We start from the raw sequence: 21,243 nt of genomic DNA on the forward strand, positions 1-21,243 counted from the left end.
ATGAAGGCTTTTAGTTTTTAAAAAATATGTGAGATTTAGAAAATTTTATTTATAATTATGGCCATAAATAGAATGATTATATGGATTTATCTACTATCCTATCATTTAAGAGCAGTTGACAATAAATTTGATTTTCACAACAGGCTATGAAGCTCATGTGTTGGAGCCAGAATTCTGGGGTTTGAATGTGTGGTCTCTACTGACCATCTGTATGTGGTGGGCAAATTACTTGGTGTTCTGAGCCTAGTCTCCTCCTTTATAAAACCATACAGGATGATAACATCTCTAAAACAGTAGCTACATCACAAAGCTCTTGTAAGGATTCACATTAATTAAATACATGTACAGTGTTTTAAGTACTACATAGTAAGGACATAGTAAGTTGTGAAAATACAGATGAAAAACATTATTATTATTGTTCTTTTTTAAAGACAGAGTCTCACTTTGTAACACTTGGTAGAATGCTATGATGTCACAGCTCACAGCAACCTCAAACTATTGGGCTTATGCGATTCTCTTGCCTCAGCTTCCCAAGTAGCTGGGACTACAGGCCCCGACCACAATGCCTGGCTATTTTTAGTGACAGTGTCTCACTCTCGCTAAGGCTAGTCTTGTACTCATGAGTTTAGGCAGTTCACTGCCTCTGTTTCTCAGAGTCCTGGGATTACAGGTGTGAGCCACTGCTTCTGGTCTTGAATTTAACATTATTAATATTATTACAAAAAGAATTTCCCTCATATAAGTATGTTAGAAAAATAATGCAAATAAGTCTTAGTGCCTATAAATGACCGTGTTTATTAAAAAGGAGAGTGACAAACACCTGGTATATTTCTATCAAATAATGCAAGTATGATTGTCCTTTCTCTTTTTCAGAAAGCTTGATCTAAATGTAATTCTTTGTTAGGATGTTATGTAGTAAGTTTTCTTCGTCTCTTAATGTTACTGTTTATACTTCAATCCCTCTTGTAGAAAATGATTGATTTTACATTATGTATTAAAAACCCTAAAAACTCTATAAGTAGGAGAAATAAATGACAAATGCAGATATTTTATTAAACAGCAATAGTTTTAGATATTTTGCATTTGTATATTTCCTATTTGCTAAAAGGAATTATTTGTGTTTTTTAGGCCTACAAAGAGAACATCTAAGAAAAAGAACAAGGTATTACTAAAAAATCATCAAACATGTCATTATTTGAAAATATAAAGTTAAAGTAAAAAACAGAGTCTTTTGCTATAAAGACATTTCCTTTAAAAACTGATTAAGGAACCATAGCCATAGGTAAAAGTGTCATCCTTTTAGCACACATCAGTACTTTACAAAATATCTGTGGTTTTGCTCATATAAAAAATAGATAATTTTTTTTTCATTCCTGAGATACTTTATGAAGAAGAGTATTTTCCATCTCCATCCATGTAAACATAAAAGAGGTAAAGTGGTAGAAATAATCAACACATTGAATCCCGAAATGGCATAAATGTGTTTATGATCTATGTACAAATGAATTAATAAAAAAAAAAGAAAGAAAGAAAAGAAAAGAAAATGGATAACTACCACTTCTGTACATTTAGACTATGCTGTAAACATTTGGGGGACATTTTGAAGCACTGTTCTTTATTTTATAGGTGAAAAAACAAATACACACTATGGATGACCATGATGACATAACCTGGTCATCTGAGGGAGACTCAGAGGATTATGAGTTGCCTTCTGTTAATTATAAGAATTTGACATTTCTTGCTAAACAACATGGAAAGCACTATAAAGGTAGGACCATTGCATGAGTGTAAGGCCTTTTTATGTGTCCTACAGTAGCATATGCATTGCTTAGCACTGCACCATTGAGCACAGAAGTGTTATGGTGACATTAATCTCAGAAATGTGCTTTATGTTCATATACAATGAGAACTAGGGTATGTTGTGAACTCTCAGTCAAAGAGCTCTGACAATCCCACTGTACTTCTCTCAGTGTGAATGACACCCCCGGTGTGTTGCTGACCCTACTTCTCTCTTACGCTTTCCCAAGATCAGGTTGCCATTATCTCCCACTCGGAATGCTAGGGTAACCTTGGAACTGCTTTCCTCACAACCCCATCTCCTGAGGCCATGCTCTACTCTGCAACCATTATATATATCATCAAGCCTCTGTGAGTTGACCTCCCAAGGGACTATAACAAACTGGTCAACACAGGGAGATGGCCAACATAAGGAACTAGGCCTACTGTACAGATAGGTATGTGTGGTGCATGTGTGGTCAACTTGAGGTCAAATTGAGGTGGTCAGTGCAGGGCGGTGGTCAACTATGGAGGGTCTACTGTACTTTTAAAAATGAGGATCCCATTGTGTTAAAAATCCTTGTTGAAAATACATTTACCACTTCTCATTATTATAAGATTAGAGATCTCAACTCTAGCATTATCCTCCTAGAGTTGTGTCTGGCTGTTCTTTCCTGTGTGTTTCGGTCACTATCTTAGGTGTTTGTTCCTGCTTTCAGTGGCTTTAGAGAGGCGTAATTAGTATATGATCAACTGTTCACATTTCTAATGTACAATATCGTAAGTTTTGAAACATACAAGTGAACCCATGGCCATAATAAGAGAGTTAACATATTCATCACCCACAGCACTCTCTTCCTGGCGTTTTGTATTCCCTTAATTTAGAACCTGCTAAGTTACTTTCCATAGTATTCATAGTATTTGTACCATTTTCCATTCCTGACAGCAGTCCATGACAGTTCCATTCTCTGCATCTTCACACTCAGTATATCATTGTTTTTAATTTTAGACATTCTGATGTGTATGCATTGTGCATACTATTTTGGTTTCAATACACAGCATCCTAATGACTCATAATGTTGAGCATCCTCCCATGTGCATATTTGCCATCTGTACATCTTCGATGAGCTATCTTTGCAAATTTCTTGCCATTTAAAAAATTAGACTGTTCTTCTCTTTGTTGAGTTTTAAGAGTTCTTTATATATTCTGGATACAGTTTCTTTACTAGCTTTTTTTCTTGCAAGGAATCTTTCCTGGTTTGCATTCCAAGGAATATTTCCAAACATTCCAAAAACTGTTTCCCAGTTTTCATTTTTTAATAGTATTCCAATGAATTCTGTTTTATCTGTTTGTTTAATTATGGCATCTCCACATCCCTCTCTCTCCAGACACCACTCTCTCTCTGCAGCCCCCTGCTTCCTCAGTAGTCACTGTCTGTGATGCCATCCAGAGGTCTACACAATGCCTGGGGCTCTCTGGGAATTCACCAAACACTCTGAGCTCTGCAGTGGGTAGACTTTCAGGCAGCCAGGCTCTGGGCAAAGGGTTAACTGTGCATTCAGAGTTTTAGGGAAAATATTTGATTGCTTTTATGACCAGTAGGATGGCACCTAAGCCCATAGGTGGGACCTCCCTGGAAGAGGAAGTACATTAAGGGAAAAGGATTAGGTGGCATGATTCAGGTTGGTCAAATGATACAATTTCTGGAGAGGGTGCATGGGTGGCAAGGGCCTACGTATTATGGGGTGAAGCGGTAGAATGGTTCTGGGCGAGTGAATTTGAACAGTCCCTGCCCTGAGTCTCCAAGGCAGCTACTGCTGCTGCCACAGATAGTGGGAGCCCAGAGAGCTGCTGGGTTTGTGCCTGATTAACTTTCTAGCAGGAGAATGATAATGGAGGTGGTCACTGCCAAAGTGAAAGGTTTGCTTCCAGAGGAGATAATGGACACTAGTATAACTTCAGTTGGTGACCATAGTATTGAAGCTGGGGAAGACCCAATTCCCATAGAGACAGAAGTGGAAGAAATTGTCAACATAAATTTTACTGGTGGCTCTACAGCCATGCCTATTTCCACGGAACCAATCACAGTGGACAGTAAGCACACTAACCAAGTTACAGCGAATGCCATAATTCCAAAGGCAGATTGTAACACCACAGTGAAACCAGCTTTTCCAAGTGGCATTCACAAATTTGGTGCTCAGACTCCTATGACTATATCAGTCCATCATATTATGTTAAACAAAGTATCACAGACAGCTGATGTTAAACTGGTAGTCAGAAACTTAAACCAGATGAACAGAAGTTAATTTTAACCACTTTGGTTAAGTCTCGTTCTAGCACTACCCCATAGCCAACTACCACAGACTCAGAAAGTTACAACTGAGGCCCAATCATGAGATACTAAGTTACCACTGTAGCAAATTAAAATAGTTAATTATGGGAAGAAGGCCAGAGGTGAAACCTGTCATTGGAGTCTCAGCACTGACCCCAGGAAGTTAAAAGATGACATGTAACACATGTCCTTGGTGTTATAGACCAAACAGTAAAAAACACTACAGATTGCTAAGAAGCCTCAAATACCAACCTCTGGTTTGGTAATCAAGAAGCTGATCTTTGCAAAACCAAGTAATAGGAAAGCAGTTACAGGACAGACAACTCAAGTATCACCTCCAGTCATTGCAGGTAGGGTTCTTTCACAGTCTATTCCCAGAACTCCATCAAAGACCACAACAATATCTGAAAGTGGTTTTATTGGATCGCCTTTAAATTATACAACACAGACACTAAAGCAAATAGCCATATCTCCTTTGAAATCACCAAATAAGGCAGTGGAATCAACTGTGCAGACCATCACTGTTAGGGGAGTAAGCACATCAAAGTTTAAAGCAATTACACCTCTGGAAACTGCTCTCAATGTCCGGAAGATTCAGTTACCTGGAAACAAGTTTTATTATATCTGACTTCTTACTGCCTCACAACCAGTAGCTCACCCCAGCCAGTTAGTCAGAATCCCAGTACAAACACTTGACCTTTTCAGCAAGCAAAGCCATTGGTTGTGAATACTACCACAGTGCAGATGTCCGTTCCAATTATCTTGCCTTAGGTTGTCAAACAAGTTGCTCCCAACCAATCAATCCAACTTCACAAATCATAACTACCAGCCACCCACAGGACCGGCTTATCATGCCAGCCACAACACTGCCACAGATTCAGCCCAACCTCACCAATGGACCACTAGGCCTTGTCCTGGCAGTGTCTTGGCCCCAACTCTGGGAACAGGGATTGTGGGCTATGCTGTGCTTCCAGCTCAGTACTTTACTCAGCTACAGTAGTCTTCATACGTGTCTATAGCAAGCTATTCTAACTTCGTTGGAATATTTGGTATCCAGATCCAGTCGAGGCTTCCATTCAAAGGCATAATCCCATCTGTGTCTTCCATTGGGCCTAGAAAGCCCTGTAAGTGTATAATATCACTGTGTTTGGCATTATATTCTGATTGCTTTGCAAATAGTGAATTTTACAACAACCGCAATTGTACTAGTTATTATAACAATTTGGAACATGAAAATGAAAGGCAAAAAGCAATAAAAGCATGCCTTGACAGAAATCCAGAAGGCTTCAAGCCTAAGATAGGGAAAGGAAAGGAGGGAGAATCAGATTGACATCATAGCAAAGGATGTAATTGCAAATGATCAGGCTGTCTTAAAAACTATTGTGAATGCTATGAGGCAAAAATAATGTGTTCCTCAATATACAAATATAATGGGTGTAAAATTTTGAGAAAGCCCAGAAAGAAAGACATTGATGCACTTGGCAGAGGCAGCTGAAGTAAGAGTACAGCAACAAACAGCAGCAAAACTAAGTTGTCTTCCCCAATTTCAGACTACTTTAGTAGGCCAAACCAACTTTGAATAGTGGATGAGGAAAATTGTTGTTTACAGTCGTGACTAAGGAAGTAGCTGAAGCCATGTGTGACTACCTTCTTGCCCAGACAGAGCAGGCAGACAAGAGGGAAAATAAAAAGCAGCAGCTGAAAGAGTAATAGGAACACATTTATAAGAAGGACTTTGCTTGACAAATGCAATTAGTGTAACCTGGATGTTTGTACGCTCAATGAATCCCCAAAAATAAAAAAAGAAAAGGATTTGGATGAGGTTTGATGAGCATCATTAACTTAGCAGGAAAAGCAAAATATGACCCCTGTGCCATGAATTGCTAGCTCTTGTACAAAAGACTGATGGTACAGTACAGAAAATTTAAGGTGCAGGGACACTTGATGTTTTGGCAAATGGTTTAACAATTACTGTGTTTTAATTCACTTCTTGTTTTAAGAGACTTCAAATTATAACATTGAAAGGGAAGAGATTTAAAATGAGGAAATTAGTACATTTTAAATCTTAGTTAAATCTGCTTATGGCCTAAATTAAACTTTCCTTTCTTGTATTATATAGATTTTTCATTGGCTTAGGTTTTTAAACAGTTAGATGGTCTATCCTTCTGATTCTATTGTCAAAGAATATTTATAAATTACTATAATTTACAATGTGTGGTGTCACATGATTTTTCTTGGTAGAGAAAGTCAAAGTACCAGTGGTTGTTAACCAGTCATCCTTTGAGTATAGATTTAGAGCGTATTCAGACAGAATCTCTAACTTAAAAAATTCTTGAGAAACATTCAGATGGCCTTTTGTGTTTAGAAAGCACCATATTTTAAAGAAAAAATCAAGTTTTAAGGTGGATTCTGGAATAATAATATCTTGTTGTTAATTTGGAAATGTCAGAAGGGAACCCTCAGGCACACTCTTAAAATTAAGAGGGGGAGAGGGATAGGGTGAGTGGAGGGAGGGTAGTATAAATGTCTAAACACATAACTAAGAAAATGTGGTGAAGGCTATATTAACCAGTTTGATGAAAGTATTTCAGATTGTGTACAGAACCAGCACACTGTACCCCATAGTTGCATTAATGTACACAGCTATGATTCAATAAGAAAAAAATAAACATATAAAATATTAAGGGGGGCAGCACCTGTGCCTCATTGAGTAAGGTGCTGGCCCCATATACCGAGGGTGGCAGGTTCAATCCTGGCTCTGGCCAAACAGCAACAAAAAAATAGCCCGGCATTGTAATGGGCACCGGTAGTCCCAGCTACTCTGGAGGCTGAGGCAATAGAATCACGTAAGCCCAAGAGCTGAAGATTGCTGTGAGCTGTGACACCACTGCACTCTACAGAGGGTGAAAAGTAAGACTCTTTCTCTAAAAAAAAAAAAAAATTAAAAAAGACAGTAAATGATAAATGATACTTAGAGAATTAACAATGTGTTTCTATGATAAGGAATGGCCAACAAAGATTCCATTTTCTCTCAAAGAGTTGGCATGTATTTGAAATAATAAATTGTCAAAGTGATTACTGAGTGCTATACAAATAAGAGGTGTGTATAAGTAGAAGTAAACTTATCATGTAGTGATTATATAGAACCTCACATAATTATCAAGTATAAAATTTGGCCTAGATGAAGAAATAAAGAATAAGGAAGCTGTAAGAAATGAATTTGGAGAAGGATTTTTCATCTATACAAATATTTCTCTTTGTAAACTTTTGAACTAAGAAGTTTCAAATCAATACATGACTCTTACTTGATTTACTGAAATGGGCTTCCCAACAAAGCCTTCAAAATTATAATGGGAAAAATTCTTTTTATAACAGTAGTCAGGCATGTTGTCCATTGTTATATTGGTTTGTTTTTATAATGGAAGTTTAATGTAGCATGATTTTACTCAGTTATTTGGGTAAGCGGAAGGTATGAGTATAATTACTCAAATAATCTAAATCATTTTCAGTAATTCTAAAACTCTGAATTTAGGAGTGTGTTGTAATGGGACTCTTGGTTTATAACAATAAAAAGACCATGTTGGAATTCAGTAATTTTGTTAGGTAATTATTCATGTATGATTATTGCAGTTCCTAAAGGGACTCTATAGTGTTTCTGTATGTAGTGAGAATATACATTCATATGAACGGGCCTGATATAGGCAGTAGAAACTAAGTGATCCAAAAGAGGATTCCATTATTCAATAAACAGAATCCTTCCTTTTGAAATTTGGATTTATAAAATTATAGGGCCTTGACTTTAAGTATAGATAGTGCACACATTCTTAGCACCTCAATCTAGTATGTTTAATTAAAATTTTTATAAATGTAAATTAGCGTAAGATGATAAAATAATGTCTAGTCAACTTATTTTCAACAAATCGGAATATGTTTTTGGTCTAGGCCTAAATTTTGTTCATTTTGCAAATATTCTGTATTAATTCTAATTGCACATTTGTGATGTGTATTTCTATACAGTGTGAAGAAAATGTGAAATTTTGTTTTCAATTGTAGATTATATGTGGTGGCATTGTTTAAGAGTGTTTGCTTATAGAAATTTTGAGGTGGAATCAAATGCTACCAGTTTTTCTGATTTTCAAGAAGCTTTGTAAAATACTAAGCCATTTCCTTCCTCTGTACTGAACATTTTGTATCTAAGCATTTGCATCAAATTGCTGAACAAAAGAAATAGCTATATTAATTCAACAATTTTAAAAAATACTTGAAGAGGGTCGGGCATATAATTTTTTAGCTCTAATTCTATCACAAAGTAGAAAGATTAAATTTATATTTGTTAGAGCTATTCGAAGAATACAATTTTCTACACTGTAGAAACAGGACAGCCAATTAGTAATACAAAAAAATTTAACTTTTATACTGTCTTAAAAGAAATCAATTTCATTTTTTTTTAATGTTGAGGATTCATTGAGAGTACATGAAACCAGGTTACACTGATTGCATTTGTTAGGCAAAATCCCTCTTGCAATCCTATCTTGTCCCTAAAAGGTGTGGCACACACCAAGGCTCCACCTCCCCCTCCTCCCCGCTTCTACTATTGTTTTCCCCACACCTCTCTCCTTTCTCTCTCTGCTCTCCACTTTCCCTACCCCCACCATGTCCTTAATTTCATTAATTGTCCTTAAATTAAAATTGAGTACACAGGAAAAAAAATAATTTCTTAGTGCAAAGTGGAACAGGGCATTACAAAGGTGGCAAGAATATAAAGTGAGCTCCCAGTTTCAAAATGTGTCAGAGACAGAGAGCACATACCCTCGCTGCTCCCATGTTCCTCACTGTTAGGGAGGCATGAAAGACTGAAGTCTCTGATCATGCAGAGGCGTGTTTCATCTAACACAGAGGAAAGGAAGCATAGGGTCAGGCACAAATGTCTATAATTCAGTGGCATATAAACTATTTTACTTTACTGAACAGTAGTATCATAAACTTCACAATAAGGAAGCTAGAATGGAGAGAAGAGGGTTAGTTATGAAGATATATTGGAAAGTATAGCCTGATAAAAAGTCCATCAGAAACTTGATGATTTGTGATGCCTTTTCATCTTGGAGTATGTTACACAGAGGGACTGGTGGTGAGATTCTAAAGGGGAAGCTCAGGTAAGGAAATGTGGACGCAAATCACTGCAGACCAAAGCTTCTCAAACTTTCTGATATCTCCTGGATACCTGGTTAAAAATGCACTTTGTGATTCAGTAGGTCTAGGTATCTTCATTTCTAACACACACAAGTGACGCTGAGGCTGCTGGTCCTTGGATCCCCATGAGTAGCAAGGGTATACACTTGCCTATAGAGAAATCTGGGAAAAAAGCCTGGAAGAACAGTTTCACCATAGCAGGATCAAGAAAAGGCATTATTTTGCTCTTATTTCTGAGCATGAGTTTAGCTGGAGAAGAAGGAGCAAAGAAACAAAGAAATCAAGTTATAAATGTGAGATCGTTTTGCTAAATGAAGATGGAAGAAATGGCAGAAATAATCCATGAAAACAATGGAAGACCACAGGGTTACAGAATACTTTTTGAAGGGAAGAGACATTCTGGGTAGGGAAAGAGAGTGGAAAGAAGAAAATTAACTAGGTAATTTTGTAGTTAATGATGAGGAAACTTGAGAGTACTGACCAAGGTGGATTTAGGAAACTGGCAGTCACACAAGATAGATTGTTGCTGCCCCAGAGATCACTAGAAGCAGGAGAGTGCTGGAATTGGGGTAAAGCAGAGAGATGCATGTCTCCTCTTCACAAATGCCAGGCATCAGAGATGCATGTTGCATTGATATTACGTTATCAAATAAGACTAATTTGCATACAAGCAGTGGCTGCTTTTTTAATACAGATTTTTTGTTCTATAAAATGACTATTTTCCAAAGATCTTAAAAGATTAATAGGATATACCAAAGGAAACTAATTTTATAAAAATGTAATTATCTTCCATGAGTTGGCAATTATGAATTGAGCTGCATTGAACAATCTGGTGCAAATATCTTTATTGCCAAATGACTTTTGGTCCTTTCGATATACACCTAGAAGAGGAATTGCAGGATCAAAAGTCAGGTGTACATTTAGATCCCTGAGTGTTCTCTAAACTTCCTTCCAAAAGGAAGGAAGCTAGCTTGCATTCCCAGCAGCAGTGCAAAAGTGTTCCCTTTTCTCCACAACCACGCCAACATCTAGAGTTTGGGGATTTTGTGATGTTAGATGGTATCTCAAAGTAGTTTTGTTTGCACTTCTCAGATGATTAAAGATGGTGAGCATTTTTTCATGTGTCTGTAGACCATCTGCCTATCTTCAGAGAAGCTTCTGTTCATGTCTCTTGCCCACAATTAAATGGAATCACTTTTTTTTTTCTTCTTAGTCATATGTTTGAGTTCTCTGTGGATTCAGGTTATTAGACCTTTGTCAGAAATGTAACTTGCAAAAATCCTCTCCCATTTTGACGCTATTTGCTTTATTTACTGTTTTCTTGGCAGTGCAGAAACTTTTTAATTTGATCAGATCTCAGTAATGTATTTTTGATGTTGTTTCAATTGCTCGGGGTGTCCTCTTCATCAAATATTCTTTCAGGCCAATTTTTTCAAGCATCTCCCTGCACTCTCTCAATGAAATTTTTATAGTTTCATGTCTTAAGTTTAAGTCCTTTAACCAGTGAGAGTCAATATTTGTTAGAGGAGAAAGGTGTTGGTCCAGTTTGAGTCTTTTACAGGTTGCCAGCCAGTATACCAGGGAATACTATGCAGCATTAAAAAAAAAAATGGAGACATTACCTATTTTATGTTTACATGGTTGGAGCTGTAAAATACTCTTCTTAGTAAAGTATCTCAGGAATGGAAAAAAAAATCTAATGTACTCAGTGCTACTGTGAAACCAATTTATAATCACTCACACTTGTATATGAAAAATGAAACACAACTTTAGCCTAGAATGAAGGAGGAAAGGGGAGGGAGAAGAGAAAGGAGGGAGATGGGTTGATGGAGGGTTAGTAGGGGGATCACACCTATGGAGCATATTGCAAGTACAAGTTGGATCTATCAGGTGTAGAACACAAATGTCTTAATGCTGCAATTGGGGAAATGAGGTGAAAGTTATGTTGATTAGTAGGATGTAAGCACTCCAGTTTGTACAAATAATCAACACATGGAATCCCATTTGGCATAAATGTACTTATGATCTATGTACAAGTGGCTTAATTAAATATATATGTGTGTATATATATTTATGTATTCATGTTTTTTTCAAAACTTTCTTATTTTTACCAAATATTGCTTTTATTTTGAAATGTAAAAGGTTATTAATTTCATATAATTCTGTGAGATCTCAATTTTTTTTCTTTTTGGATAAATGTTTTGATACTTGAAATGTATTGTTCATAATTTCTTTGATGTATTTTATATGTCCTTAGGTGAGTGGGTAATGAAACTCTTAGATGGCAAAAGTAGATGGTAGAAGAAATGTAGGTGTATCTGCTGCCGCGGACCGCCGGTCGATGGGCCTCAGTCCGAGGGTGCTCAGGGAGAACGGTACAGGTTGGTTGAGAGGTCGACGCAGGAAAATGACAGTCTGCACACAGCACTTGGTGAAGTAAGCAGCTGCAAATTTTACTGAGAATATAGGTTGGTATTTATACATTTTCTTTCCAAGGTTCAAACAATGTAATCTTCATTTTGCTTATGCTTATAAATTATCTTTGTGTCTGCATATGCGGTTTATCATGCATTACATGTTTTCAAGGTTTTGCTCTTCGGAGGGAGGTGGTTTATTTTTAACACCTGGTTACTTCCTCTTATCTAGGAATGTCAAGGCTTGTGACTTCTCTTAGCTCTGTAATTGTTCTCAGTTTCTTATAATCTCTTTTAAAAACAGCTGAACATATTTTTTTACGTATAATGCTTGACTACTTCTATATATATATTTTCTATATATTTTTACTCTTATTAGTAACTATATTTTGATTCATAATTAATTGTTTGTCAAACATTAAACTACTCTATTGATTTGTATTACCTATGAAAATTAGTGAAGTAAGATGTTTTTCTAAGTAAAGTTTTACTGCAGGTGGTGATAGTGCATGTCATGTTGGAACATCTTGTTTGCTGTTCCTGCATTGTCTCAAGTCACTGACATTTATGGTAGGGACGTGCTGTTGTGCAGGCTCTCTTGGAGCCACTGAGTCTGGCACAGCCATTCTTTTCGTGTTTAATCTGGATCAGTAAATCACTATGTTCATTATTGATTACTTAGACAGGACAAACAAGCATTCAACATTACATACAAGTTACTAAGCCATACCCTTTAGGTTTTCTGCGTCAAAAAACAGTATGCTGGGCAACATTTCTGTCGCTGCGCACACTGGGGGTGCTGGGGGCTTCGCTCCGGGGAGCACAGACCTCCTAACCATTCGTTTTACAACGCGGACAGCGCCACCTCGCTGCGGCTTGGTGCCGAGGGTGCGGCAATCTGCAGCTTACATGGATATGGAACAAAGAGAATGTTTATATTAACTATTATTCTACAAGTGTACATCCATGCTGCTCTATTAAAAATACTTTCTCTAAGAGAAATATATTATAGATTCAACCCTACTGTCATTAGAAGTGTGTCCTTTATAAATAACAAAACAAAGATCAGATGATTACTTACGTGCATAAATGATGCTTTTGTGTCGCATTAAAGCTATGCTAAAGGCTTCTTGCCATCAATCTTGTCATTTGTTCTCTCAGGGGTATGATTTGCTCCTCTGATTAAAGACACCATTCACATTGCCATATGTGCACTGCCGTGTTTGAGTGGTTTTCCTCTGAAATACTTTAGAAATCTTAAGTGGATGTTGTACTAAATGTATGTTCACTTACTTTTCTTTGTTTATTTCTGTCATATTGCTTTCCACATCAAACTGTTCGAAAGCTTTTTTATATATATTCATATAGTGTGTATATATATATATATGAATGATAGTCATAATGGCTTTTGTATTATATAGGTGTATCCACAGATATTTATTGTATTGTTTATTAATATTTAAAAAATTAAAATACAAAACCAAGATTTATATGTTCATTTATTTTATAAAAACATGCATCCTATATGGGACACTGATATTTGATATCCAAAATATTTCCATAAACATTCACTTATTTCAGGCCCACATTGCCTTTATTTTCCAATATGTCCTTGTAATTCATTTTCTGCCATTCACTTGTTTTTCTGCTATTCACTTGTTTTTCTGAAATTCATCTTCCATATAGAGTTTAGAGTGATTTACTTAAGTGAAAATGGGATAATTAATATCTCTTTGAAATATTAACATCCAAGCACCATGAAATTTCATAGAAGGATTTCTGCTATCCCTTCTTGTCGGCATTTTTTTCTGGCATTCCTGAGATTCTAGAATGCCTGGCTCACCAATCCCTCTACTGCAGACAAATACATATACATATGTTTCTTCAGGAATTGTTTCCTCTCTCTCCTGCTTTCTGTCCTGCTCTCATTGTTTCCTGGCCCCTATGCCCTTTAATTTGGCTCATCTAACATTATAAGTATCAGCTCAGACATGATCTCTGAAAAACTCATTTTTGACAGTTTTATTTGTATTCCTTCCAGCCACAGCATCAATAATTATTGAGTAAAACAGATAAAGATTGTTCCAGAAGTTTTGAAATATTGTGCTTATAGTCCAGGGGAAAGGGTAGAGACATGGCAAGAAACAACTTACAGTTTAGGTAGAAACATTGAAGTAGAGATGACACTAGAGTACTAAGGCCGCCCTGAGGGAGAAGATGCCTATTTATCTGGAGAAACAGCAGGAATCAAAGAAGGCTTCATGTTGCAGTCTAAGGCCTTAAAAGATAAAATAAAATTGTTATAATATCACAGTAAATCTTTTCACATGTAACAAACAGGATGCACAATGATGAAAATACAATAAGTAACAGAAATTTGTGAATTATTAATAAAACAACATGCACAGCATGCTTTTCAAAGGTACTATTATGAAATAGAGAACAATCCACAATGTTATTTCATATGTGTGTATTGTATATTTAAATTCCGTTTTTCTTCTGACATTATGTGTGTATACATTAGGTGGAAAAATCTGTGAGTAAATCTGTGATATGTCTGTATTTGTTGAACCTAGTGACATCTAGTGCCCTCTGGGTTGTTTTGCAAAGTTTTGGATAATTAGAAGTATTTTATTTTATTTTTTTTATGGAAGTAAATATTTGGCTAAAGATTAAGCTTAACATAAACTCTCAATTTACACATAAATTACTTTTTTACCCCTTTTTATCAAACAATGTCAATTTTGTTGAACTGTGGTCCACTTAACTAAATGTATGGTCTATCAGTAGAGCCAGCCTTGCAGATGTCATCAGATGAAGAGAAAGAAAGTCATGAAGGAAATAAAAATAAACAGTCACAGGTATGAAACAATTTAATTTTAGATTTCTGATTTAATATTGCTTTCTTTTGCAATGGTATTTTGAATGGTATTTGCAATGTAGAATAGTCCAAATAAAAATATCTTTTGGACTAACATCTTATACTGAATAGGTCACAATTTAATATTTTCTTTAAAATATATTCTTAACTAGTTAAAATATTTAAAAATCCTGAAAACTCAGATAGCCTTTGTCTTTGGAATAGAGGTAAAGAATTTCTGGGCTTGGGATGGAGCAAGTTGGGGAACCAGAAAACTCATTCAGCTGAGTTCTCCTAGAACGACTGGGGAAAAAGAGAGAAACCAGCTGTACCTAGCATGAAGACCTTACCCAGAGTCCTAGCTAAGGGAGCACAGTGAGGAGGTGGTGAGATGGATATAGCTTATGATCTGGAGAGGTGGAAATCTGATGAATTAGGTAAGTAATTTTGACTGGCTGGGATCAGCTGTCACAAACCTCTGTGGAAGGAAGCCTTTCTTGAACTTTCAGTTGTTGGGGCAAGCTGTGTGTTGAGTGGAAAGCTTGGAAGAGAAGGCAAGCTCAAACAGTAAACAGCCTAACCATATTCAAATTCTGGTTGGAGTGGATGTGCCATAGGTTTTGTGCCTGGTGAGGCAGCTATAATGAGAAGTTGTCGGTCACCAGGTGGCTGCCATTGTGGGAAGTCCTGACAAGGTCTTAGCAGGAGCCTAAAGCACTGTTGTCTTAATTCCTTCTGCCAAGATCAGAACTCATCTATTGGGGCAGGCTGAGGGACTCCTGCAACCTACAGGAACTAGAGTCAGGGGGCACTGTGAAACCTGCCCCTGAAGGATTCTAGCCAGCTTTAAGATCCCAACTCAGCAGCATCTGAATGCTGAGAAAACAATCAGGTGATTGCCCAAGGCAATAATTTTGGAATTAGGATGATAGAGGTTGCTGCTGTGCTCTCTGTCTCCTAAAGAACCCACAGCACGACCTGATGCCCCAGAAACATACCGTCATCATGCAACATACTGTCATCAGAGCAAGGACTTCTCTTTAAAACAAACGAGGTAGTGAGAAGTAAAAAGGAGCATAAGGAGGTAAACAAGAAGAAAGAACACATGAGGAGGAACCAATAGAAAAATTCAGGCAAACTGAAAAATAAGAACAGAGAATCCCCCGCAATGAACCATGAGGCACCTACTGCAGAAGACCCCATCTATAAATAATTAGTTGACTTCTCTCAGAGCTGGACAGATCCTCTAAACAGAAATTAAACAAAGATATAAGAGATTGAAATGAGACCCTAGAAAAACTGTGCTTGATAGATGTATATAGACCACTCCATCCCCAAAATAAGAATATACATTATTGTCATCATCCCATGGAACATTCTCCAAAATCATCTCATCCTGTGACAAAAAATGACACTCAACAAAATCAAAAGAATTGAAATTTTACCGGGCATCTTCTCAGAGCACAAGGCACTAAAAGTCAAACTCAACTTCAACAAAAACGTTCAACCTCACAAAAACGCATGGAAGTTCAACAACCTCATGCTGAATGACAGTTGGGTGCTGGAAGAAATACAAAAGGAAATTATTAACTTCCTTGAGTATAACAACAATGAAGATACAAGTTAAAAAGAAACTGTGGGATACAGCAAAAGCAGAAAAAAAATACCACTTTAGAAGCCTATATTCAAAAAACAGAAAAAAAGAAAGATGGAGACTTTACCTTTTTCATGTTTATTACATGGATGGAGCTGGAACATATTCTTCTTAGCAAAGTATCTCGAGAATGGAAAAAAAAGTATACAATGTACTCAGCCCTACTATGAAACTAATTTATAGCTTTCATATGAAAGCTATAACTCAGTTATAATTTAAGAATATGGGAAAGGGGGAGAGGGAGGAGGAGGATGGGTGGAGGGAGAGTGATTGGTGGTCTCCTGTGGTGCATCTTACAAGGGTACATGTGAAACTTAGTAAATGTAGAATATAAATGCCTTAACACAACTAAGAAAATGCCAGAAAGGCTATGTAAACCAGTGTGATGAATTTGTGTCAAACAGTCTATAAAAGCAGTATATGGTGCCCAATGATTGCATTAATGTACACTGCTATGATTTAATAAAAAAAAATTAATGTTCAAATAATGTACCTTGGTCAAAATTAAATCCAATTTATGTAATAATTGGTCACTAAATTGCCCTCTAAAGAGACACAGGTTGGTTGACTAAATAGAAAACCTCAGGCCAGACATCTGCTGCATTCAAGAGTCTCGTCTTTCCTTAAAAGATAAACATACACTAACGGTGAAGGAATGGTCACCTTTAATTCAGGCAAATGGAAATCAGAAAAAAGTAGGTGTGGCAATTATATTCTCAGATACAATAGGCTTTAAACCAGTCAAAGTAAGAAAAGATAATGATGGTCACTTCTTATTTCTTAAGGGCTACACTCAACATGATGAGATTTCAATTATCATTTATGTACCCAACCAGAATGCACCTCAATTTATAAGAGAAATTTTAGCTGACATGAGCAACTTGATTTCCCCACCACCATAATTGTTGGAGACTTTAACACTCCTCTGGCAGTATTGGATAGATCCTCACACAAAAAAGAAGCTAAGCAAAGAAATTTTAGAACTAAACTTAACCATTCAACATTTATATATAATAGACATCTACAGAACATTTCATCCTAATTAAACTGAATACACATTCTTCTCATCAGCCGAGGGATTATCCTCCAAAATTGATCACATCTTGGGTCACAAGTTTAACATCAGCAAATTTTAAAAAATATAATTCATTCCTTGTATTTTCTCAGACCATCATGGAATAAAAGTTGAACTCAGTAAAAACAGGAATCTTCACATGCATACAAAAACATTGAAACTAAATAACTTCATGCTGAATGATAGCTGGGTCATAGATGAGATTAAGAAGGAAATTACCAAATTTTTGGAACAAAACAATAATGAAGTTGCAAACTATCAGAACCTCTGGGATACCACAAAGGCAGTCCTAAGGAAAATATATAGTATTGCAAGCCTTCCTCAAGAGAATGGAAAGAGAGGAAGTCAATAACTTCATGGGACATCTCAAGCAACTGGAAAAGGAAGAAATTTCCAACCCTAAATCCAGCAGAAGAAAAAAAAGATAACTAAAATTAGAACAAAACTAAACGAAATTGAAAACCAAAGAATCGTACAACAGATCATCCAATCAAAGAGTTGTTTTTTGAAAAGGTCAATAAAATAGATAAACCTTTGGCTAACCTAACAAGAAGTAGAAGAGTAGAATCCCCTATTCATCAATCAGAAAAGATAAAGGCCAAATAACAACAGACTCCTCAGAAATCCAACAAATCCTTAATGAATAGTACATAAAACTCTACTCTCAGAAGTATGAAAATCTGAAGGAAAGAGATCAATACTTGGAAACATGCCACCCTCCTAGACTTAGCCAGAAAGAAGTGGAAATGTTGAACAAGCCTATAACAAGCTCTGAAATAGCATCAAGTATAAGAAATCTCCCCCAAAAGAACAGCCCAGGACCAGATGGCTTCACATCAGAATTCTACCAAACCTTTAAGGAGGAACTAGTACCTATATTACTTAATCTTTTCCAAAACATACTAAAAGAAGGAATACTTCTCAATATATTCTATGAAGTGAATATCATGCTTATATCTAAACCAGAAAAAGACCCAACAAGAAAAGAAAATTAGAGACCAATATCTCTAATGAATATTGATGCAAAACTATTCAATAAGATCCTAGGAAACAATCCAATAACACATCAAACACATTATACACCACAACCAGGTGTGTTTCATCCCAGGGTCCCAAGGATGGTCCAGTATACATAAATTCATAAATACAATACATCACATAGACAAATTAAAAATCAAAGACCATATGATTCAATTGATGCAGAAAAAGCTTTAGACAATACCCAGCATCCTCTCTTGATCAGAACACTTAAGAAAATAGGTATAGAATTGACTGAATTCTTGAGACATCTTTTGGGTTACTGCTTGGAATTCTAATTTGATCAATTGATGCTTACTACTGGCTGCTTGAAGAATTTTTTTCATCTTGACTTCAGACAGGTTCATTACAATGTGTCTTGGAGAGGCTCTGTTAGCATTGAAATTACCCAGGGTTTGATATGCATCTGAAAGGGGTGTGTGGGGGTCTTTAGTGAAACTTGGGAAGTTTTCCTTTATGATAGTCTCCTGAATGGCTTCCATTCCTTTGGGGCAATCTTCTTCCCCTTTAGGAATCCCTATTCATATATTTGAATACTTCATGGAGTATTGTAGTTTTCTAAGCGCATGTTATGCTTTCTTTCTCTTCTTTTCTGCTCATCAACTCTCTGGGTTAAGTAAAAACTTTATCCTGTAGCTCTGAGCTTCTTTTTTCTACATAGTCTACCCTATTTTTGATATTTTTCACTGCAGGTTTACATTCCCTGATTGTTTCCTTCATTTCCTTAATCTCCACCTTATCCTTTCTATGTTCTACATATCAATCATCAGAGTTTTGGTTCTTTCTTTCCATGTTCTTGCCCATTCCTTTTAGTGTCTTTATCATCCATATTTTAAATTCCCTTTCTATCAACTCCATTAATTCTTTTATTTTCTCCATACAAATAAATGTGTTTATTTGCTTTCCAATTTTGCCTGCACAAAATTAAGAAGACTTAAAATTTAAAAACAATGGCATTGATTAAAATAAGCACTACAAACAAAAATGTCATCAAGAACAAGCAAAGATAAAAACATTCATAGAAGAGATCAGATTATTGCTGCCAGAAAATATTGAGCAATAATAATAAGAATGCAAAAAAAAGTAACATTCATATTGTTAGATAAGAGTATGTCTATCATAGAATGCTTTGACTTTGAGGGTCAGTATGGGGTCATCAGTTAACTTCTTTTTCTTTTTTCCAAAGTCTCAAAAAATAGACAACTATTCTTGCTAATACGTTTGAGTTCTCTGTGGATTCTGGTTATTAAACATTGGTCAAAGGTTTAACCTGCAAATATTTTCTCCCGTTTTGAGGGATGTCTGCTTGCTATACTTAACTATGTTCTTGGCTGTGCAGAAGGTTTTCAGTTTGATCAGGTTCCAGTAGTGTATTTTTGATACTGCTTCAATTGCCTGGGGAGTCCTCCTCATTAAATATTCACCAAGGCCGATCCCTTCAAGAGCTTTCCCTGCTCTTTCTTTCAGTATTTTTATAGTTTCATGTCTTAAGTTTAAAGATTTTTACCCAGTGAGAGTCTATCTTACTTAATGGTGAAAGTTGTGGATCCAATTTCAGTCTACTACAGATCGCCAGCCAGTTTCTCACTGTGGGCAAAGGAATGGAAGAGAAACTTCTCTAAGGAAGACAGGCGCATGGACTACAGACACATGAAAAAATGCTCATCATCCTTAATCATCAGAGAAATGCAACTCAAAACTACTTTGAGATATCACCTAACTCCAGTAAGAGTAGCCCACATAACAAAATCCCCAAACCAGAGATGTTGGCATGGATGTGGAGAAAAGTGCACACTTCTGCACTGCTGGGGGGAATGCACACTAATATGTTTCTTTTGGAAGGATGTTTGGAAGACACTTAGAGACCTAAAAATAGAGGTGCCATTCAATCCTATAATTCCTTAATTAGGTAAATACCAGAAGACCCAAAATCACAATACAAAAAAGACATCTGTACCAGAATATTTATTGCAGCCCAATTCATAATTGCCAAGCTATGGAAGAAGCCCAAGTGCCCATCGACCCATGAATGGACTAGCAAATTGTGGTACATTTATACCATGGAATATTATACAGCCTTAAAGAAAGATGGAGACTTTATCTCTTCCATGCTCACATGGATAGAGCTGGAACATATTCTTCTTAGCAAAGTATCTCAAGAATGGAAGAAAAAGTATCCAATGTGCTCAGCCTTACTGTGAAGGTAATTTATAGTTTTCATATGCAGGCTATAACCCAACTGTAGCACAAGAATTTGGGGAATGGGCCATAGGCGAGGAAGAGAGAGGGGAATTCAGGGTGAGGGAGGTTAATGGGTGGGGCCACACCTACGGTACATATTATAATGGGTACAGGCAAAACCTACTAAATGCAGAATACAAATGTCTACATACAATAACTAAGAAAATGCCATGAAGGCTACGTTGAACAATTTGATGAAAATAATTTAGATTGTATATGATACCAGCACATTGTAACCCTTGATTGCACAAATGTACACAGCTATGATTTAACAATAAAAAAAGAAAGAAAATAAGTATAGAAGTAACATTTCTTAACTGATAGGGGCCATCTGCTGCAAACCCACAGCCAATATCATAGTTAATGGTGTAAAATTGAAATCATTTCCACTCAGATCAGGAACCAGGCAAGGGTGCCTACTGTCTCCACTGCTTTTTAACATTGTAATGGAAGTTTTAGCCACCGCAATCAGGCTAGAGAAGACAATCAAGGGATCCAAATAGGACCAGAGGAGATCAAATTGTCACTCTTCACAGACGATATGATTATATATCTGAAAAATCCAAGAGAATCAACGACAAAACTCCTAGAAGTGATCAAGGCATATAGTAAGGTCTCAGGATACTAAATTAACACTCATAAATCTGTAGCCTTTATATATA

The 21,243-nt window shown here is 36.4% G+C and overlaps 1 protein-coding gene and 1 pseudogene across 1 annotated transcript in view; both read left to right on the forward strand.

Moving 5' to 3' along the window:
* Window positions 1–21,243, forward strand: part of LOC128594814 (ankyrin repeat domain-containing protein 26-like) — a 119,150-nt gene that overhangs the window by 72,860 nt on the left and 25,047 nt on the right. The window contains exon 9 of the mRNA XM_053603665.1: window positions 14,501–14,574. Within this exon, the coding sequence (XP_053459640.1) occupies window positions 14,501–14,574 (74 nt within the window). The remainder of the gene's footprint in view (window positions 1–14,500; window positions 14,575–21,243) is intronic.
* LOC128593948 (protein lin-54 homolog) lies at window positions 3,643–5,996 on the forward strand (annotated as a pseudogene).

Source organism: Nycticebus coucang, chromosome 9, assembly GCF_027406575.1.
Source record: "Nycticebus coucang isolate mNycCou1 chromosome 9, mNycCou1.pri, whole genome shotgun sequence".
NCBI classification, from domain to species: domain Eukaryota; kingdom Metazoa; phylum Chordata; class Mammalia; order Primates; family Lorisidae; genus Nycticebus; species Nycticebus coucang.